This window comes from Ovis canadensis, chromosome 24 (assembly GCF_042477335.2).
Source record: "Ovis canadensis isolate MfBH-ARS-UI-01 breed Bighorn chromosome 24, ARS-UI_OviCan_v2, whole genome shotgun sequence".
In the NCBI taxonomy this organism is placed as follows: Eukaryota; Metazoa; Chordata; class Mammalia; order Artiodactyla; family Bovidae; genus Ovis; species Ovis canadensis.
Genome location: NC_091268.1, coordinates 49,935,373 through 49,956,291, shown reverse-complemented (window position 1 = coordinate 49,956,291; position 20,919 = coordinate 49,935,373). Strand labels below are relative to the sequence as shown.

Sequence of the window (20,919 nt, the reverse complement as noted above, 5' to 3'; positions counted from 1 at the left end):
CCCTCTCATCTCCCCAGGGCCGACGAAATTGAAATGATCATGACGGACCTTGAAAGAGCAAACCAGGTAGGATGTTTGATGGCTTCAGACATAAAATCACAAGAGCATAGCCCTTTCTGTCCTCATGGAAGAGGCTTCTCTCTAAGTCAGGAAGCCAGTTAGTCTTGTATTTTTCACATACACCTATCAAAGTTGATGCTTTTTCTGATGCCATGAGCTATACACAAGAAGTCCCAGGTGTGATTTCCTTGGGAAAGTCTCTGATACGGTCCCTGCATCCCAGGCATCCCATGGTGATGCTTTTTCTCTTCCTCCATCCATCTCTTAAGTCTCTACACTCTTCCCGTGACAGCTGTTATGCAGCAGAGTTTATACCAACACATTAACCCTGCAGCAAAGTCTGTGCCTCCACCTTCTAATGGGTTGAGCCACTTTCTCTGGAGAAGGCTTCCAGCCAACGGGCCCTCTCAGCTGATTCTTAGTCGTCACAGTGCTTTGTGGAACGCACCTCCAGCACTATGTCCCACACAGAATAGGCACCCAGTACCCTAAAAACGGGGCTTCCCAGGCAGTGCTAGTTGCAAAGAACCCACTTGCCGATGCAGGAGACATAAGAGACACGGATTCGGTCCCTGGGTCGAGAAGATCCTCTGGAGGAGGACATGGCAACCCACTCCAATGTTCTTGCCTGGAGAACCCAGTGGGCAGAGGAGCCTGATGGGCTACAGTCCTTGGGGTCACAAAGACTCGGGCACAACTGAGGAGACTTGGCAGGCAAGCACGCACACATCCCGAGGCTGTAAATACGGAGCTGCCACCCTGCCAAGCCCGGCCCTTCCCCAAGAACTCTGCAGAAGAGGAAAACATTTTGCTTCAGCAAATGGTATTACTGCTTTGAAAAGGAAGGGGTCTCCTTGTTTTATTTTATTCTAGTCTATTTTTTAGTGGAGAGAAGCAGCCAGAGCTGGGTTAGGTTTCTCAGCCCCAGGCCACACGTGGGCAATAGTGGCCTCTCCCCACTTAGTTCTACAGCCGGGCCGCCCCACGCACAGGGAAGCTTAGAGTAGCCCCAAGAGGATGAAAATCCTTCTCGAATCTGCAGTCTCAGCTCTCTGCCTTTTGAGGGTCCCACAGCGTGACTGCCTCCCAGCTGGCATTCCTAACCCCTTGGCAGACATTCAGGAAAGAGCGTCCCTGTTTGATCTTTAGCTCATGAAAATACTCTGAACTCTGACTGAAATGTGACAGCCAGTTTATACAGGAGAACTGTCATGGGGTGTCTGGGTTCCTTTCTCCTTTCTGAGGGTCCTAGGCCTGATCCATGTCGGGTGCTCAGTAGAGACACCTGGACTGCATCACCCCAGGTAGCATCTTTAAAGTGATTCAATTAAATGTATTTACTTACTGGCCATACCACATATCATATGAGATCTTAGTTCCCTAACCAGGGATCGAACCCATGTTCCCTGCATCAGAAGTGCAGAGTTTTAAGCACTAGACTGCCAGGGAAGTCCCAGGTAGCGTGTTTGTGTGGCAACTTTGCTGGTCGCAAGGAGAAGAGCTGACCATTCTTGAGTAACTTGTCTTGTGCCTGGCTCTGTTCTGAGCACTTCACATGAACCGAGCCCCTTAAACCTCACCGGTTTCCACCAAGATCAGTGTGGTTATGACTCCCATTTTACAAATAAGCAAACTGAGGTCAGCAGCCAGTCTGTTGCAGAGTCAGGCCTGGAACCTACACGCTTCACCACACTCAGAAACAGGGCTGGAGTCCAAGGACTCATTTTGCCTTTCTTTCAAATTCTCAAAACACCCATTCCGCTCCGTGCCCTAAAGCACTACTTCTGCTCCAGTTCACAAAGGTGCCTAAGCATTTCTTTACCTTAATTTACTATAAACTAATTTACTTTGGCCCCTTTGTTCTTATTCAAGTAGCACCGCTCAACTTTGCAGAGACCATACTTGTTAAGCTTCCCTGTCACAGGACTGTCATTCGCATTCCTCAAATTTCCACCCATCCACTCTCTCCCCCTGGCCAATCCTGGGCCAGCGCCCCTTCTGAAGGCACTCTGGGGTAAGTTCTGGTTTGTTAGATAACCCAATTCTGTGCATATCCAGTGCTCAGGTTCTAATTAGTCTGCAGGTACTAAGCATATTTGGCAGAGGTGACACTTTTCTCAAAATGCCGAAGGCCCTGGGTGGCGATGGGTCCTTGGAGGTGCCAGGCAGGACCCTGCAGAAGGTGCCGCTTCCAGGGTGGCAGTTTGCTCAGGTCCCAACTTGGTACTTCCTGGCTGTGTGGCCTTGGATAAGTCTCTTCACTGCTTATATTTCTTTAAAAAAGAAAAGAAAAAGATGAACTTTGCAGACCTTATGCCAAGGAAAATTAATCCAGTCACACAAAAAAAGAAAAAAATACTATGTGATTCCTCCTATATGAGGTCCCTGCTGCTGCTAAATCGCTTCAGTCGTGTCCAACTCTGTGCGACCCCATAGACGGCAGCCCACCAGGCTCCCCCGTCCCTGGGATTCTCCACGCAAGAACACTGGAGTGGGTTGCCATTGCCTTCTCCAATGCATGAAAGTGAAAAGTGAAAGTGAAGTCACTCAGTCATGTCTGACTCTCAGTGATCCCATGGACTGCAACCCACCAGGCTCCTCCGTCCATGGCATTTTCCAGAGTCCTGGAGTGGGGTGCTATTGCCTTCTCCAATATGAGGTCCCCACAGTCATCAAATTCATAGAGATAATAGAAGGGTGGGTATCAGGGGCTAGGGGAATGGGGAATTATAGTGTTTAATAGGGTCAGGCTTTCAGTTCTGCAAGATAAAAAGTTTTAGAGATGGTTGCCCAGCAATGCGAACATACTTAACACTACTATAAAATCCATACTTAAAAATGATTAAGATGGTGTATTATATGTGATTGTATTTTACCATAATTTAATCTTTTTAATTTAAAAAAGAAACTTGTTAATGTTCGAGAGAATGAGAGGAAGGGAGGCAAGTGCAGGCAGACCTCAGAGAGATTTCGGGTTTGGGGCCACCGCAGCAGAGCGGGTATCACAGTGCAAGTCACTCAAATGTTTCAGCTTCCTAGTACATGTAAAAGTTGTGTTTAGGCTGCACTGCGAGTCTGTTAAGTGTGCAATAGCAGTATGTCTGAGCAAACAATGAACATACATACCTTAATTTTTAAAGAAAGCTTTGGAAAAACACTGCCAGTGGACTTGCTCCAACACAGGGTTGCCACCAACCTTCAATTTGTAAAAAGCAGTGTTTGGAATAATAAAGAGAAGCGTGATAAAAGGAGGTCTGCTTGCACTTCCTTTGCAGGATTATTTGTAGAATTAGAGGTAAAATGCCCGGAAGTGGAGGGCTTCCTGCATGGCTCAGTGGCAGAAGAATCTGCTTGCCAGTGCAGGAGGCGTGGGCTCTATCCCTGAAGTCAGGAAGATCCCCTGGATGAGGGGATGTCAACCCATTCCATCCAGTATTCTTGCCTGGGAAATATCATGGACAGAGAAGCCTGGCAGGTTACAGTCCATGGGGTCACAAAGAAATGGACATGACTGAGCAAGCATGCACACGTGCCTGGAAGTGAGTGCCTTAATTCATGCTCTATAGTTGCTAACATACCCAGGTTCACAGGGAGAATTCCAAAGTCCCACCCTAGGGGAGTACCAGCACGGTGAGGGTATGGGGAGGTATAGGAGAGCCTAACCAGCCACTCAGGGCGAGTTCATAGCCGGATGTGGCTGCCAAAGGAGATTAATGCAACCTCAGGCTGCATTAACAGAAATAGTCTCTGGAATGAAGGAGGTGATGATTCAGCACCCATCTGTAGCAATTAGTCCTTGCTCAGGGAATTGTCATTTGTCCTAGAAACCTGCAAGGAAGGCAAGCATTCAGGGAGTGCTTTCAGGGTCCACTCCAGGGCCAGGATGGGGAAGGGACCTGCACAGGAGGGAAACCAGGAAGTTTGGGGACATCTTTATTCTTTGGGGAGCAGAGAAAGAAAACAGGGGGACTTGACACATAGGGAACTTGGGATGTTAAGAGATTAGGAAGGGGAAGGCCTAGGGTGGTGGTTGTGGATTCTGGCCTTGCAGGTCTCCAGGACTGGCCACGGAAGGGGTTGGGCTTTGTCATGGCTGCGGGCAGAGGCTAATGGGGGGGAGCTCCCCTCATCCCACGCAGAGAAGCTTGTTCTCAGCAATGAGTCACCAGAGGTGCCTGGAGCTGCCTTCTACAGGAGTGAGCTCCCCATCAACGGAGCTATGTGAGCAGATATGGGCCAGACTTCGCTGAGCGTGTGAGGTGGAAGATCCAGACACAGAGCAAACAGAAAGTGCTTGGACTCAATGACTCAGCGGGTTGACAAGGGTGACTCAACGAGGAGAAAAACTTCCCGGGTAGACAGGGAGGAGGGCACCCAGGAAGGCAAGGAAGTACTCAAGGGTTCCAGGCTGTTCCAAAAAGCCACTTTGGGGACGTGGGCCCAGAGGAAGGGGTCCAGCCGAGTTTAGGGCAGGGGGCCTCTTCCTGAGAACAGTGGAGCAGCACAGGCAGGACTGAGACGCCGGATTTGAGTTCTAGAGGGATTGCTCTGGCTACACAGCGGAAAGTGGAGGGGAGTGAAAGGACCGGAAGCCAGGAGAGCAGTGAGCAGCTGCTGAGATGGATCAGGGCAGGGATGTGCGGCCTGCTCGGACCCCAGCGACAAGGCAGAGGCGGAAGCGGGCGGGAGGAGGGGCACTGGGAGCTGCACCAGGGCGGGCACAGCCAGACATCTGGTTCTGTGGCTTTCCCATCAGGGGAGAGCCCCAGGAGGAGCAATTTACTAGTTCATTGGCATATAACATTATTTTTGCACTGGGTTTATAGTCAAAACGTTCTACTGAGACCTGAAGCTCTATTTTATAGCTAAAGTACTTCTGTTTCTAGTGAGGAAAAGTGGAAGAGAATCAGCACCAGGCGATTAGGAGCCGGGTTTATTTACACCTATTTGTTCAACCTTGAGATGCTTGTATTAATACTGTCTTTACTGGTGACTGTTAACGTGGGACTTCCCAGGTGGCTCAGCAGTAAAGAATCCGCCTGCAGTGCAGGGGATGCAGGTTTGATCCCTGGGTTGGGAAGATCCCCTGGAGAAGGAAATGGCAGCCCACCCCAGTATTCTTGCCTGGGAAGTTCCATGGACAGAGGAGCCTGGCAGACTACAGTCCAAGGGGTCACAAAGAGTCAGACATGACTTACAGACTGAAAACAACAACAGAAAGTTCAGAGCTCTGGGGGCGGGAGGAGGTAGGGAAATTTGCTCTTCTGGCTTTTCTGAAATCATGACTCAGCAGTCAGCGGACTGTGACAGTCTAAGTTTATGGGAGTGGAGTGGCGTTGGGGGAGGTCCAGCTTTCAGCCTAGCTGACCCTTGAGAGGAGAAATTCAAATCAATATCCATCGAATCCCCCAGAAACACAGGCAGGGAGCCTGAACGGGACTCCAGCCACTGAACGGGGCCAGCTTGGGACACATGGCAGTTAATCTCTCTGTGGACTTTTCTGACCTTCCTCCAACAGCATCACTGAAGCAGGGCCACCTCTGGCCCTAGCTGTGCCCCACAGCACTGGGTGGTGCTGCTTTGGAAGGGTGACCTGAAGTTAGCTGTGTGCTTTCCAGAGTGGTGGCATCTGTTCCCTTGGGAAGTCGATTGCTGGTCTTTGTAGTCTTGCTCCCCTTTCTCTTCCTCGAGAGTCCAGGGCCTGGAGGGAAGCAGGTTGAGGGGTCGTCCCCGAGGAGACATTGCCTTCTCCCATAAACGGTCCAAAGGTGTTATTTGTACTCGAGGAGTATGGCGGCCAGGAGACCATCCCCTGAAGATGTCCCTCACAACCTGCGGGTATGTTCATTTACTTGCAGAGCAGAGTCAAGCCTGTTAATCTGCTGACCTTGAGGTGTGAGAGTCCCTGGGATTATACAGGTGGGCCCTCCCTCCGTTGTCCCCAGGGTTCTCAGAGGCAGAGAGGGAAGCAGAGGGGTCAGAGTGAGGGGATGAGAGAATTCATTTAGCCACTGCGGATGCTGAAGGCCACAGTGAGGAAGGGGCCACAAGCCAAGGAATGCGGGCATCCTCTACAAGCTGGAAACAGCCAGAATGCAGATCCTCCCTTGGAGGTTCAGGAAGGGCACAGCCCTGCTAGCACCTTGATCTTACCCCAGTGATCAACCTGTGGGACATAATAAACTCAGTGTGTGGGAGTTTACTCCAGCAGCCTTCAGAAGGTCCTGCAGGGGGGACAGCCTTCCCTCAGGCCACGTTCCCAGCCATTCCTGTGGCTGCCGCATCCCTGGAGGGATTTGCTCAGCTCCGGTGTCCCTGAGCCTGGGTTTCCATGGCCACACATATAAAAGGGACAAGCGACAAAGCCTGGGGCCAGGTTGGGCAGAAGGCTAGATCAGAGACACACCACCTCCAGCACCACTGTCAACCATATAAAACCAGGGACCTCAAGGCCACACCTTAAATGGGTAAATGGGAAAGCCTGCCCAACAGGGGAGGTGGGGAGGATTCCCTCATGCCCCAGCCTTGTTTCTAAGGGAGAAGGAAACACATCCCTTGAGAGAACTCTGGAGCACAGCCACCTTGCCCTGGGCCCAGGGCTCATGTTCCACACTGAGCCAAGACTGGTGTCACCCGCCCCTGCCCCCCGCCCCCGCCTCAGGCTGCAGCCGCCCCAGCCAGTGTCATCTGTGCGGAATCCTCACTGCCCTGTGCTGGCTTGACTAACAGAATTCTTGAAACAAAGTGCCCACAGCAAATAAAGTGTCCTGGCTTCCTGGTCCCAGACGGCTGAAGAGAGCTAGAGCTTCACCTAAGACGAGCTTCAGTCTCTAGTAATTTTCCCCTGAAACTTTTTAAGATTTTAAATTTTAAAAAAACTATCCTCATTTTAAAGATAAGGAAAGAATAAATGCCACCTGAGGCAGCCCATGCCAGGAGGCCAAAATAATAGTATTCATCCTTCCTCACTGGACACCTTTCAACCTGTGGTGGGTGCCGCTAGGCACCCAGCTTGTGTTATCTCCCTGGTTCCCAGTTATCCTGCAGGGCAGCCCTATCTATCTCTATGGACAGAGTCACTACCACAATGCACAGCAAAACCCTCATTCATTCACATGCTCCCTGCCCCCTGCCCACCCCCATTTACTTTCCATGTGCTTCCAGCATTTGCCCTCACTTCTCAGAAAAGGACAGAGAGTAAGAAACAGCCAGCAGATCTCTCAGGAGGACAGCCCAGGTTTGGCCAGGCTCTGTCCTCACCGTGGGAGGCCGTTGAATCACATCCACAGTGCCGCCAGCTCGGGAGCCCAGGCTTGGCCCCAGCCCCGGCCCTGCCTCTGCAGGGAGGACGAGGAGGCCGCTGTCAGTGGGGACAAGGAGCTGGGTGTCTCCTGCACCCACAGCCCCAGAAACCAGCCCCAGAGCCCGCCCCCTCTCGTTGTTGGTTCCGGTTCGAGAAACGAAGCTTCATCCGGTTGAAGTGTGGTCATGGGGTGAACGGGCGACCCCAGAAACAAGTGATGTCAAGGAGCCAACCCAGCACAGCATCCCTTCCTTCCACCTCAGCCACTAACGGTGGGGCTACATCTACAGCTACAGAGGCTCACTGACCGCAGCAGCTCCTGGCCTCCACTCTCTCCTCCACAGGCTCTGGGGCCTGTTTTGATTTCCAGTTGTTCTGCTTTGTGCGGGATTAGCCGCAGAGCCATGGAGATTTTATGCCCAAAAGTGTAACTGATGAGACAGACAAGAGTAAACTTTTCAGCGTGTGCGTGGGCTCAGTCGTGTCCGACTCTTTGCAACCCCATGGACTGTAGCCCACCAGGCTCCTCTGTCCATAGAATTCTCCAGGCAAGAATACTAGAGTGGGTTGCCATTTCCTCCTCCAGAACCTTTTCAGGAACTTGACTTGAGTATTAGAAAACACATGGCATGGCCCATCTGGAAACAGACTCAGGGGGAAGTCTTTTTCACCAGAGGGGAGACTTTCCTGCAGTTATCGTCACCTATGAGCCCCCCACCCACCAGCATCTTGGCCACACTGGTCATATCGCTGCCTTTCCTGACACAGGCGCCTCAAGACATTTTGCAACAGAGGGTGGGAGGCAGCTGCTCAAGCACAGACAGGCCTGGCCAGGCGCCGTGGGAATTAGATGGAGTGCAATTCCAAGAGCTCCTGGAGCAGCGTGGCAGGCAGCCTCCAGCAGCACCCTGGGTGGGAGTAGCCGCTGTTAGAAATACCCTGATTTGTCTGGATGCCGGGCAGACCGGGCCACACTGCCCTCGCAGGACCACTCGAGGCTGCCAAACCCCCATCCTCATACATCTAGACAGATCAGCGAGTACTGGGCAGGATAACTTTGTACTTCTCTTTTCAAAAATTCTTTCTTAGCAATTAGTAGGTACACACTGTCACAGCACGAAATAAAACACACGAAATAGCCTTACCCAGCCAGGCTCTTCTCGCTCGTCTTTTCTGTGAGCAGAATGTACGACTGGTAGAAAGAAGCAGCGATCACACCTCAGACCACGTGCCCAACGTCAATTAGCAACTGCTTCCCCGCTGTCTTTGTGTCTTGTCTCAGTCATAACTGTCAAATCGGGATAAGCCCATCAACAAGGCACTCTGGACAAGTGACCTTCTGGGCGTTAATCCTTGAAAAGTCCCTGGGAGGGAAAGAGTCTTCCCATTTTACAGATGGGACGTTGGAGGCTTGGTGAGCTGAACTATGTAATCTGTCCTCATCCCTTGGTTCCAAAGGCCCAGCTCCTGCCCACTGCACCATGGTGCCCTGTTAGGTGACAAGCATGGGAGTGACTGTTCTCGCCAGCCAGTGGGACATCCTGGTTAGCTGTCCAGGGCACTGGTGTCCTTGTCCAAGAATTACAGAAAATGACAGAAGCGTCCACTTGTTTCTCCTGCAGCCTTCTCCCCGCAGGCACCTCTGTTCATCCTCACCCATCAAGCAAGGCCTCGTTGGCCTGGCTGGCTGGAAATGACCAGCCTCGGCGTTAGCTTGGTTGGGTGAAGGGTTAAATATGTTGAAATAAGCGTGGTCCTCACAAAAGAAGTGGCATTTACACCCCATCCGTTTATGGAAATACTTGCTAGAGGAAAACAACCACAACATTGTGCGTGTTTTCAGGAGGAGAATGGCCAGTGTGTCTTTAATTCACTGTTTACCCGTGAGAATTACTCCCGGGAGTAATCCTGCAATAAAATCTTCTTGGTCTATGAGAATAGAAAGAAATTGAATCAAAAGACTCCATTTCCACTTGTATTTATTCAGTCTGGGAAATTCAGTGGGCCGGAGCACTAGTATCAGCAGGGGATTCCTTGCTCCTAGCGTTAAATTACTGTCATAATCGCTCAATTATTTCTTCCTTGTACTGTTTAAAATAAAAATCCATCACATTCTCTGTGTTTTTTTTTCTAGCATTTATTAGGTTGAGTGTTTAGGAAAATCAATTATAGTCAGTCAGGCATGAATTGATGAATGTTCTTGTAATAATTGTCAGTTGTTAAACCGAATGTACTTTCTCTTTCCACCCTTTTCATTTCCTTCAGAGGGCAGAGGTGGCTCAAAGAGAGGCGGAGACTTTGAGGGAGCAGCTCTCGTCGGCCAACCACTCTCTCCAGCTGGCCTCCCAGATCCAGAAGGCGCCGGACGTGGTGGGTAGCCCAGCCCTGCGGGGACTCTATCGCCCTGCATCCACACCTCTGTGTTACGGCCACTTTCTCCTCTGGCTTTAGAACATCCCTTTGGCGGGGATAATATTTGAAATAGTCCCGCTGTCTCGATGGAGTATTCTTGTGGCAGTCTGGGGGTGGAAACTGCTTGAGTCAGAGGAGGAGCTTTACTGGTGGTGCGTCAGTGCTCGTGGTCAGGGTGACGCCACCCGGTGGAGAGTCCGCAGAGAGCATCTTCCTGGTTAGGCTGGTTGTGGGTTGCGGGGGGTGGCGCTCCCAAGCTGAAGGCTTAACAACACTGCAACACTGCACAGGAAGCTTGGACATTTGGTCTTCTTCTGGACTTGTGTTTCCAGAGTGAAAAGTGCTTCATGATGGGGGTGGGCAGAGAAGGCAATGGCACCCCACTCCAGTACTCTTGCCTGGAAAATCTCATGGATGGAGGAGCCTGGTGGGCTGCAGTCCATGGGGTCGCTAAGAGTTGGACACAACTGAGTGACTTCACTTTCCCTTTTCACTTTCATGCATTGGAGAAGGCAATGGCAACCCACTCCAGTGTTCTTGCCTGGAGAATCCCAGGGACAGGGGAGCCTGGTGGGCTGCCGTCTATGGGGTCACACAGAGTCAGACACAACTGAAGCGACTTAGCAGCAGCAGCATGGGGGTACGGGTGGGGAACAGGGGAGGTGATCACGCAGCAACCCACTCTGAGTTTGTGTGATAGTCCCGACCTTGCCCAGTGTGCGACTGAATTTCCCAGGCACACACCTCTCAGTCCTCTGCCTCTTGATTTTCCTAAGATTAATGGAAACTGCTTTTAGCTGGAACTTTCCCAGCTCAATCAGGGCAGCTTTGAACTGTCGGATTCCAGACTCTTCAGTGCCGTGCGATGACCACGGACCCTGGAGCCAAACCCCTGGGTTCCAACGCCAGCTCTGCAGTTTATCTGCTGTGCGACTTGGGGCAAATGGCTTAACCTCCCTGAGTCTCACTGGCACCATCCGTAAAACGGGTTTTCACAAGGGTTCTGGAAATTACTCTGAGTGAGGCCAGTCCCGCCACATAATCTGTCCTCTGACAGCCAACCTGAGTGGCGAGCCTTCTGTGGTCAGCATCAGTGCTGTGGTCCAGGAGCCCCAGTTTCCAAGCCAGCTGCATCACTAGTTCTCATCCAGTAATGTGAACTCAGGTGGTAACACTTACCAGGCCTGAGTTTCCTGGCATGCAGAGTAAGGAGGAAGTGATCCTGAGGACCCCTCAGCTTTGACGGCCTATGATGGGTGAATCACGCTTGTCGGTGTCCTTTTATTAATTTATTTTTTCTTAAGTGTTGTTGTTTTTTTTTTTTTTTTCCTTTTCTGACTTGGACTAGTTTTAAAGTTTTCATTGACTTTGTTACAACACTGCTTCTGTTGTTTTTATGTTTTGGTGTTTTGGCCACAAGGCATGTGGGATCTTAGGTCCCCAACCAGGGATTGAACCCACACCCTCTGCACTGGGAGGCAAAGTCTTAGCCCCTGGACCACCAGGGAAGCCCTTGTCCTTTTACTTAACAGAGAGTTGGAGAGCCCTTGCTGTGAGCCAGGACCCGCAGTGGATACTGGGAGAGCCAAGAGGGACGAGTGAGGCCCTCCCCAGAGAGAGGACGGTCCGGTGGGAGACGTCCTGCTGTAATAAGGTGGCACATCACTCTGACAGCGTCTCTACCACCAGGCCATGAAGCAGGCATTGTCATTTCTTTATATAGATGAGGAAATGGAAGCTCCCTGGACGTAAACCCCTCGTCCCAGAATGTTCGGCCCCAGTGTCCAAGCCAGGGCTTGAGCGGGGGCCACCTCTGCCCCAGACCAGAGCTTTAAAATTATTCCCCAGGAACAGATCCAAAACAAAGCTTTAGTGTGAGGACCCCTTGTAAGACGAGATTTTTGTTTTCTCTCTTTAAGTTCACATTTAACTAAGACGTGACTTAAGCATTTCAGGATACAGAGAAAAGTTTTCCATTTAAGGCACTGTCACAGCCTTTGTATTTAATGGACTCCGGTATTAATTTTGTCCAAAACGTCCCCTCATCCAAGTTCACCTGGATGGGACCCAGCCCCACAGCCATGGCAGGAGGAAGCTGTCGAGGATGGCGTCTACACGGCTTCTCATGGCCTCTGTGGTCGCTTGGGGTCCTTGAGAGAAGGCCATGCATCCTGTGTCCACACGGGGCCCCTGAGCTACAAGTTGCGATTGAGAGGGTTTCTGGCACCATCCTGGACTATAACAACCAAAACATTTCGGAAGGAAATGAGTGTTTGTGCAGGTAGAGTAAGTTGTGGATCCTCGGGTGCTTAAACACTTCATCATCGGCTAAGTGCAGTGTTTACATGGCACTGCTTCAGTCTCCCGCTAGCAACCCTGCCAGGGCTCCTCTCGGGGGTGCGTTCCCACGTAGCGCGGCAGCTCCAGCCCCAGCCAGTCGGGGAGCGAATGAGCAAACATAGGAAACCGGGCCAGCGGCACAAAGTCTGTTAGGCTTGGCTGGCAGAACCCAGCAGAGAAACAGTCGAGGCTATAGATCCAGCAAAAGCCAAAGATCCCGGGCCACTGGGGTCTTGGTGGAATTGCCAATTCCAGAAAGCGCTGCTCCGCCCACGTGAGGGGCCGTGCAGGACTCCTAATGGTCATCTCATTTCTGCCTCACGACGCCGCGGTCGTTAGAGGACAGTTTGGTTGCCTTCATTTGGTATGTGAGGAAACAGGCTCAGAAGAGTTAAGTCATCTGCCCAAGGTCGCACAGCTAGAAAATGACTGAGTTGGAATGTGAGCCCAAGGTTGTCTTGTTCTGAAGTCCACCCCTTCTTCCACCTCCATCCAGCCACCTGGCTTCTTGCGCACTCAAGGAGAGAGGAGATATGCAGGCTTTTTGGCAAGTATTTACAGGAAAATACTAGTTCGGGGCTCTGATGCCCCACACCAGGCCGTCTTCAACCTAAATGCCTGTCCATCAGGTGAACGTACTGGATGGAGTCCACCTACATTGCCACTTGGCATTGGTAGGAATAGCAGGTTGATGAGGAGGAAGGGAAACTGAGCTTCCCGGTCCCTCGGCCCTCCCCAGAGAGGTCTGCCTAGACTCCAAGCGTTTGCCTCACAGGCTGGGGTCCCGGCCCACCATCACTGCACGTCAGGTTTCCTGCATGTTGAGTAACACTGGTGTATCTTTTTCATATTTCACCTGAAAATGGCTGTAGGGTAGCAGAGATCATTATCTGGCTTCTTCTGTCCAGTCTTGGTGTTCTGGTCTCTGTGGGAGGATTTATGTGACCTGCGAGAGTCCACACAAGCAGGTTGGCAGGCAGGCAAACAGTTCCAGGGGACAGACTTTAACAGGTGCTCCCTCAGCCACTGCTGCTTCTGCATTCATTCTCCCCCTTGAAAAAACACGCGCACCCCCAAGTCCCAGCACCTGGAGGGACACAGGCCCTTATATGTGAAGCCTGGAGCCTGGGCAAGTCCCCCAAGACAGACTCCCAGGACCCCATGCTGGTTCTCACAGGGGCCTGTTGTCTGGCTGAGGGAAGTCAGTTTCTGTCCTTCCACGGTTTGTCCAAGCCAGGGTCCTGACCCTGGACCCCATCCATGTCACTGGGGAGTCCCTGGGCCCTACCCCAGGCCCCTGAACCACAGCTGCCAGGGCAGGGGCTAGACCTCATGTGTTTGTTAAAGCCCCCAAGGGATTTGGGCTTTCCTGGTGGCTTAGTGGTAAAGAATCTGCCTGCAGTGCAGGAGATGAGGGTTCAATCCCTGGGTCAGGAAGATCGCCTGGAGAAAGAAATGGCAACCCAGTCCAGTATTCTTGTCTGGAGAATCCCATGAACCAAAGAACCTGATGGGCTACAGTCCATAAGGTCACAAAGAGTCAAACACGATTAGCAATTAAACAACAACCAAGGGATTTGGGTGTGGCTAAGTCAAGGCCTAGACAGACACGAGGGAGGCAGTGGTCCTGGTCCCCTGAGTCCACGTTTCTCAGTAATAATCTCAACTGATTAATCTCAGTTATTACTGATTATTACTGAATTGCCAGATGCCAGCCTCCTGTAGTTTTCCACGCCTCCCCAACCCTGTCCCACCATCTCCTTTGAGCTGGTGCCCACAGACCAGCAGGCCACACCTCCATCACCCAGGTGTAGGCCTCTCCTCCACCCGCAGCCCCTGGTCTACTCCCAGGCCCTTGTCCAGCTCTCCCTCCATTTCCCACTGTGTCTACACAAGGGGACGACAGGATGCCCTTGTGGTGGAGATGGGAGTGAACACATTCAGGTACAGAGGAGGGTGGTGTTTTCTATCCTAATTCCCAGGTCCCATTGCTTTAGGGTGTATTACCTCATCTCATCTCACTTAGTTTATGTGAGACACGAATTATGTTTGCTATGTTACGAATAAGCACTCTGTGGCTGTTCCTGAGTTAACCGGCATGCCTACATTCTCGTGGTCGACTTGTGGGCCAAGACAGGCTGGGCCCCAGGAGCTGAGTGGCCAGCCATCCCCTGGGACAGCCTGTCCCCTGCCCCCATCCTGGGTCCAGGGCCACACTGAGAGCTGCTGTTTTTACACATGTCTTCTGAGCCCCTCGTCCCTGATGTGGTGACTTGCACTCACCAATTGAAAACCCCAGATCACTTTCCAGTTTGTCTTACAGATTCCCTCCCTAAGAGCACTTTCGCAGTCTCTATGGCTGCCATTCCTCATCCCCGGAAGACTGGTAAATAAGTTCAGTTAGACACCATGGCACAGCCTGCCCCCACCACGTGGCCGGCCTCCCTGTGTCACTGTCATTGCCTCCCCCTGCTAAGTCCAGGCCCCCGGCCACCCTCCCAAATGGTCACTTTCAGGTACCAAGAGACTTGGTCCTCTTCGAGGTGGCCTCTCAGCGTCGGTCACCCCTTCCTTGCGCCCTGCTCCCTGCCTCTCCCACCCTGTCCCACCTGTGGCGTCCATGCCCAGAGACAGAGCCCCACTTCTTCCCACGGGCTCGCCCGTCCACCCACACCCTCCCTCCATCCGCAGGCCCCTCTGCTGTCCTCGCTGCTGGGAGGACCTCTCTGCAGTCCCTTGGCTCCTGACTTCGGTTCCTGCCCATGTTGTCTAAGGGCAGAGCTTCCTAAATTCTCTGTGGTTAAGGACGCTTTTATTTGTTTTGTTTTGTTTCTAATTTCCAATCTGTTGCAGGCTGTTTTACAAAAGACAATAAAAACGTCACAGCAAAATCAGATTGCTGTAAAAAGTTTCTAAACGCTTATTCTCCATTTCTGTGCTTGTCTCACTGTGTACCGGCCATGGTTTATGAATTGGCACCAGTCCGTGGAGCACAGTCTGAACAGAACTGGTCTGGACAGCATGTGCCTCTTTAATAAGTTGGCGAGAGAATGCTCGCTGGGGCCCCAGGGCCACGGGCAGATCTGCCAGAAGTCAGAGGAAGTGAAGGGCTTACTTTACAACGTCATGCAGACCAGAGACACGGCCCACAAAGCTTCACATTCTTACATGGTAAAGGCCTTAGTTTCCTGGGAGGGAGATAGGTAACATTATTTCCCTCGTGACCGGCTATCCCCAGAAGTGAGAACCCTGTGACAGGCACGTCACATGTGGGATGGCATGGCCATCCCTGCCACCTGGGGCTGAAGCTGCCACAGTTTCCTGCCCCGGTTTAGGTCAGACTATGGTGTGCAGCAGTGCATTTCCAGGGGCCAGGGTGGTGGCGGGGATGGTGGCATTCTAGACCACAGTCTGAGCCACCCCTGGGTCTCTGCTGTCACAGGGACCAAGCCATCCTGCCCGCCCCATCCCGCCCCATCAGGCATGCCCAGAAGTGCTCCACCCCGCAGACAAGCTCCCAGAATTATTCAGGAGCTACAGTTACTTTTAAAAGCTGACAAAAGTCCTGCTCTCCTACTTGAGAAACAGAGTTATGGATTTGACTTTTAAAAAAGATCTTCTCCCTGTTTTGCATATTTTCTAAAATGAGCAAATTTGAGGAGTGGGGAGTAAGGTTTTTAAAACAGCAATTATCAAAAGAATTCGTAAGCAAAAGAACCCCAAATAATGCATCTTCCACATCATTTACCTTTTTTGTAAAATGCCAGCTCTGAGAATCAACTTGTCAAATGATATCTCAGCTTCTAAATAATACAGTAATGAAGCAAAAGGATATTGAATCTCATCTTGTGGTAGAAAAATCCAAATTCTGTGGAACATTCCAGAAGCCATCCTCAGAACCTTCCCCTCTGGCATCCCCAGCTATCATCAGCAGGGCCATTTCCATCACCTCCTTCAGGTCTTTGCTCAAAAGTCACCATCTCAATGAGGCTTCTCCTGACATATTAACCCCAAACGCCCCGTCCCTGCTTCAGTTTTTTCATGGCACTTATCACCATCCGACACACTCCATGCTGCTAATAAGCGTATTTAAGGCATGTTGATAGCTCAGTTGGTAAAGAATCTGCCTGCAATGCAGGAGACCCCACTTCGATTCCTGGGTTGGGAAGATCCGCTGGAGAAGGGAAAGGCTACCCACTCCGGTATTCTGGCCTGGAGAATTCCATGGACTGTATAGTCCATGGCGTCACAAAGAGTCGGACACAACTGGTCGACTTTCACCTTCAGGCCCACCCTGCCCCGCCCCGTGGGGCAGGACTTCTGTCCTTTTGTCCTCTGCCGTGTGCCTGGTACACGGTGGGTATTCAGTAAATGGTTGTTGAACAGACAAATCCAGGCAGCAGCTCCCAGGCAGGTGGGAAGGTGGTGAGGGCAGGGCGATGGGCAGGGCGTGTCCAAGCAGAGGCACGAGGTGCTGCTGTCTCATCCGCGTCACCGTCCACATCCTTCCCGCCGCCTGCTTTTCGCCTCAGCCAGCCGCCGGCACCGCCGACAAGCCCCACACGCCCGTCCAAAGCCGGAGCGGTTTTGTCATCCCCTTTGTCCTCCGCAGGAGCAGGCCATAGAGGTGCTGACCCGCTCCAGCCTGGAAGCTGAGTTGGCCGCCAAGGAGCGGGAGATTGCCCAGCTGGTGGAGGACGTGCAGAGACTCCAGGCCAACCTCAGCAAGCTGCGCGAGAACTCAGCCAGCCAGATCTCCCAGCTCGAGCAGCAGCTGAGCGCCAAGAACAGCACCCTCAAGGTAAGGGCGCCAGAGGGCTGGGAGGGAGCCGGGGGGCCGAGGAGGGCGGCACGCACGCGTGCACACACGACCTCCCTCCGCACGCGGTCCCGGGAGACACAGGGTGTCTGGCTCCCCACCAGTACCCTGAGCTCTTCAACGGACACTTCACCCCGTGTAATGAGCATGGCAGGGTGCCTCACCTCAGAGCCATCTCATAGTTGTTGTCTGTAACGATGATGGTTACGTTCCTTCTCCTTTATCTCGGTCAAGCTCCAGCCATCAGCCTGAGTCTCCCTCCACTGAGGACAGTAGAAGGAGGCATGAGGTTTCCCTGGACTCGCCTCCTCTCAGAAGTTCCATGAGGCTCTTGTTTGGAGGACTCCATGTCCTGACTGACAGTAGGCAAGGCAGCCTTGACCCCTGTGAGGTGGCCGGAAGCAGAATCCTAAAGCCCAAGGCAGCGAGGCAGGACGGGCTTTGACCCGGGTGGCACGTCCCTGCCAGTCAGCCAACCTCTCATGCAGCCCATGGTAGAAACCCCCATCCTGGGGGCCCGCCCCCCCACAGCACCTCCTTGTCCTCCAAGGACTCAGAGGCTGTTTGTGCTGGACCTGAGGCTGTGAGCTCACTGGCCTGGGCCAGAGTGCCGTCAGGGTGCAGCTGACATAGTAGTCCAGCTCTGCCGGCCTCCCCTGGCTCCTAGAGGAGGCTGCCCCAAGAGGACCCAGCCCGCTGGGACCCAGCCCTCCCTGTACCCAAACGAAAAGAACGCCAAGGGTTCGCTGCCGGCAAGTCACCACCAAGCCCTCGGGGCCCTGCTCCCGACCTACAGGGCTGTTTTCTGACCCTCCGGCCTGTGCCAGAAGCCAGGGCCCAGAGCCCCCACGATTGGCCCTTGATCGCCCACCTGCAGTCCTCAGCTGTCTAGCCAAAAACTACATCCTCTTGGGGCATCTCATACATATGTGTCCCAAATTCAGAACCCAGAACCTTCTACATTGTATTTTTTAAATTATACTTATTTAAGGTATGTCCAATCTGTTGAAGTTAGCATAATTTGGAGGTGGTCCTGGCACCCTAGACTCACACCTCAGAGCCAGCAAGGACTCCTCAGTGGGATCTTATTTGACGATGAAGACACAGGACCGGTGAGGGCACAGGCACGATCTCTGCCGTCCCCCCACCCGCCCCGTCCGCCTGCTAGGCACCCCCACCTCCACTCAGCGCCCATTCGTGACGGGCATGAATGGATAAGCGACTGACGGCCAATTATAGTCCCTGTGCACAAAAGAAAGTGGATCATAGTTAATTGTGAAAAAGAGTCAGGAAAACTTCCTCTTATGTAAAGTAATTATAGAATGTGGTTAGGCCCCATTTTGATATTTTCTAAGTTGAGATTTTTTTTTTTTTTCCTTCTCAACTCATGACCATTTTTCTGAGGCAGCACTTAGTCCCCAGCAAGTCTGTCCTCTTGGCAGCTCGCTAGCATGACCTTGCTGGCACCAGGGCAGCCACGGTTCACCCTCACTAGACCCTTCTCTGCCTCTTTGGGTTTCTCATCCACCGCCTGAGAAACTTCCCAGAGCCCAGGCCCCTCCAAGGACGGGGAGATGGTTGAGGCCGGGGAGCCCCAACCGGGGCATTCCACTCACTGGTGTTGCGTGTCCTCTCATCAGCTTGCACAGCGATAACAGTGCCCACTTTTTATTTCCAGAGTCAGTGTCACTCTCTCGTGCAAACAGCCGTTTCTGACCCCAGCAGAGGCACAGCTATCAGCTAACTCTCCTTCCCTCCTTTGTTAACAGCCAAAGGGCACGACTCAAGTCTGTGACGCGTTTGACTACATGAGAGCTGTAGACCCTACCGTTTTATTACAGAGCAATTTCTTCCGAATGAGTTGAGGTTTTAATGTTTGCCTGCACCAAAAATGAAACGCAGTTTCACAAATTAATGTTCTTTACCCGTATCTTGGGGGAATTCTTTAATACTGTGCAGTTAATGAAACAATTCGGCGATACTTCTTCCAAAATTATTACTCCCCTATCTTCATCTGATCTAATAATCAAAACATATCCTCTAGTAACAAGACTTCTCTGATTTTAATTATCTTAACCCCTAGTCGCCAGGAGCAAAGCTCTCCCTGATATCAGACCCACTCGCGGAAGGCGCCTGCCTTCCCCAAACGAGTGCGTCTGCCTTGCTCACCCAGAGGAATAAGGTTAATTGAATGAGATACTTCCCTGGGCTTTTTTTTCTTTCCTAACGTGTGCAATTTATAGTCTCCAATCTAAACTAAGCAGCAAAACAATTATTAGGAAACTATTTTATGAATGAGACCTGTCAAACCGACCCGATGCTTTAGTGACAGGGGTCTGGGGCCAGCCGTGGTGGCCACTGGAAGCAGCCAGGAGCCTCCCCTGACTTCCCATTTCCTCCTCCCCCTCCTGCCACTACCAGCACCACTCCTCCTCCGGCCTTTCCTTCTTGGACCGTGTTGACCTGCTTTGGGGGCTCGGGTTGGGACGGCCGGCCGAGGGCACCACAGCCTCCCGCTGTCTCTCAGCCTCTCGGTGTGGTGCGTGGGTTTCACCGTGGACACTGACCACGACTTCTGAGATGAATGGTGATGTGCAAGGGCAGAAGTGCAGTGGACAAGCCTTGAGACTGTTATGTATTGAGCTTGCTGGGGTCTTCTCCAGCAGGACACCCGAGGGTGCATGTGCTGTGTAATGAAACCTGTCTGGGGACTAAGCGGTTTGCTTTCTCAAGCACCCTGACACGCCCCCTCTCTTTTCGACTGAATACTTTCTTCCCTTTGCCTCCATAACTGATTGATAGTCATGAGGATAAATTGCTGGTTGGATGTCTACCAACCAGTCTCTCTCCTCACGTTCTGCTTTTTCAAGCCAAGGTCACCAGCGCTATCCAAATGCAGTGGTGCCTCCTCCAACCTTCAGACATCGAAACAGACTCAGAAGCGGGAGACGTTTCTTCCTGTCTGGTCTGACAAGTGCTTCGTCTCCATCCCACTTGTCAGGGATCATTCTGTACTTGTAATCAATGAGATAACCTGACCGCCATCATGAGGCTGCTGTCTCTGGTAACAACGCTCTGGGGTCTTCTGTTGGAACCCTTCAGTAGCCCAGGAAACACAGCTACCGATAGCTCCAATTTAAAACAGGTGTCTGTAAGAAAGACTCACTGAGGCCAGTCTCCCCTAGAAAGAAATAATATTTTCTACAGATGCCTTAAAGATCAGCAGTTCTCACTGGATGCATGGACCCATGTGTTAGAATCACATGAGGACCTTTTTCCAAACCACACAAGCCTCCCCAACCGTCCACACCGCTCACACCACCTCCCAAGGTTCTGTTGGGTCCTTTTGAGCCACTGTCCCCTTCGGGGTGAGGACAAAAAAAGACCGACAGCTACTTCTCTGCACTCATTCAGCAACTTTAATTGTGGACACTCCCTCTTTAGTTACATAAGTTCCCTCTCCGGCCATGTTTCCTCTGCACCAGGGCTGCCCTTGACCGCATTTTAACCAGCATCTTATCACTGGCCCAGTGTGTGAAGCTCCAACATCCAGGTCCCACTGAGGCTCCCCAGGCTGGTGGGTGTGATAATGATCCATCCAGCCCGTGGCTGTAGAGGAGAGACCTGTACATGTCCCTCCACGTCCTCTACTCGCCTTGGATGGTACGAGCGATTCCTAAGGTCAGACACCCTAGCATCAGAGAGCCCGGGGGCCGAGCCTCCCTGAGCCTCGTCCTGGCTGCATCTTGAAGGCACCGTGAGCTCAGATTGAAGGAGAGGAAGCAGTGAGCCTTCCATGGGGAGGAGAGACGAACGTGGCCCCGGGCCTGGGCCGCAGCCATTGTAATGCCCCAGAGAGAGGAACTGGGGGACTTTGTCCTAGAGGCCTCGAGGCCCAACTCTGGAGTGGGGTCATAAGTAAATCGCTGTAGACTGGTGGGCATTACTAGAAATGCTTTCAGAGCTAATTGCGGGACTCTACGGT

General features: G+C 52.1%; 1 protein-coding gene across 7 annotated transcripts in view; it reads left to right on the top strand.

Moving 5' to 3' along the window:
• Nucleotides 1-20,919, top strand: part of CUX1 (cut like homeobox 1) — a 353,721-nt gene that overhangs the window by 249,695 nt on the left and 83,107 nt on the right. For all 7 annotated transcript variants that reach the window (XM_069571106.1, XM_069571105.1, XM_069571107.1 and 4 more), the window contains exons 9-11: nucleotides 18-66; nucleotides 9,629-9,733; nucleotides 16,728-16,916. In XM_069571106.1, the coding sequence (XP_069427207.1) occupies nucleotides 18-66; nucleotides 9,629-9,733; nucleotides 16,728-16,916 (343 nt within the window). The remainder of the gene's footprint in view (nucleotides 1-17; nucleotides 67-9,628; nucleotides 9,734-16,727; nucleotides 16,917-20,919) is intronic.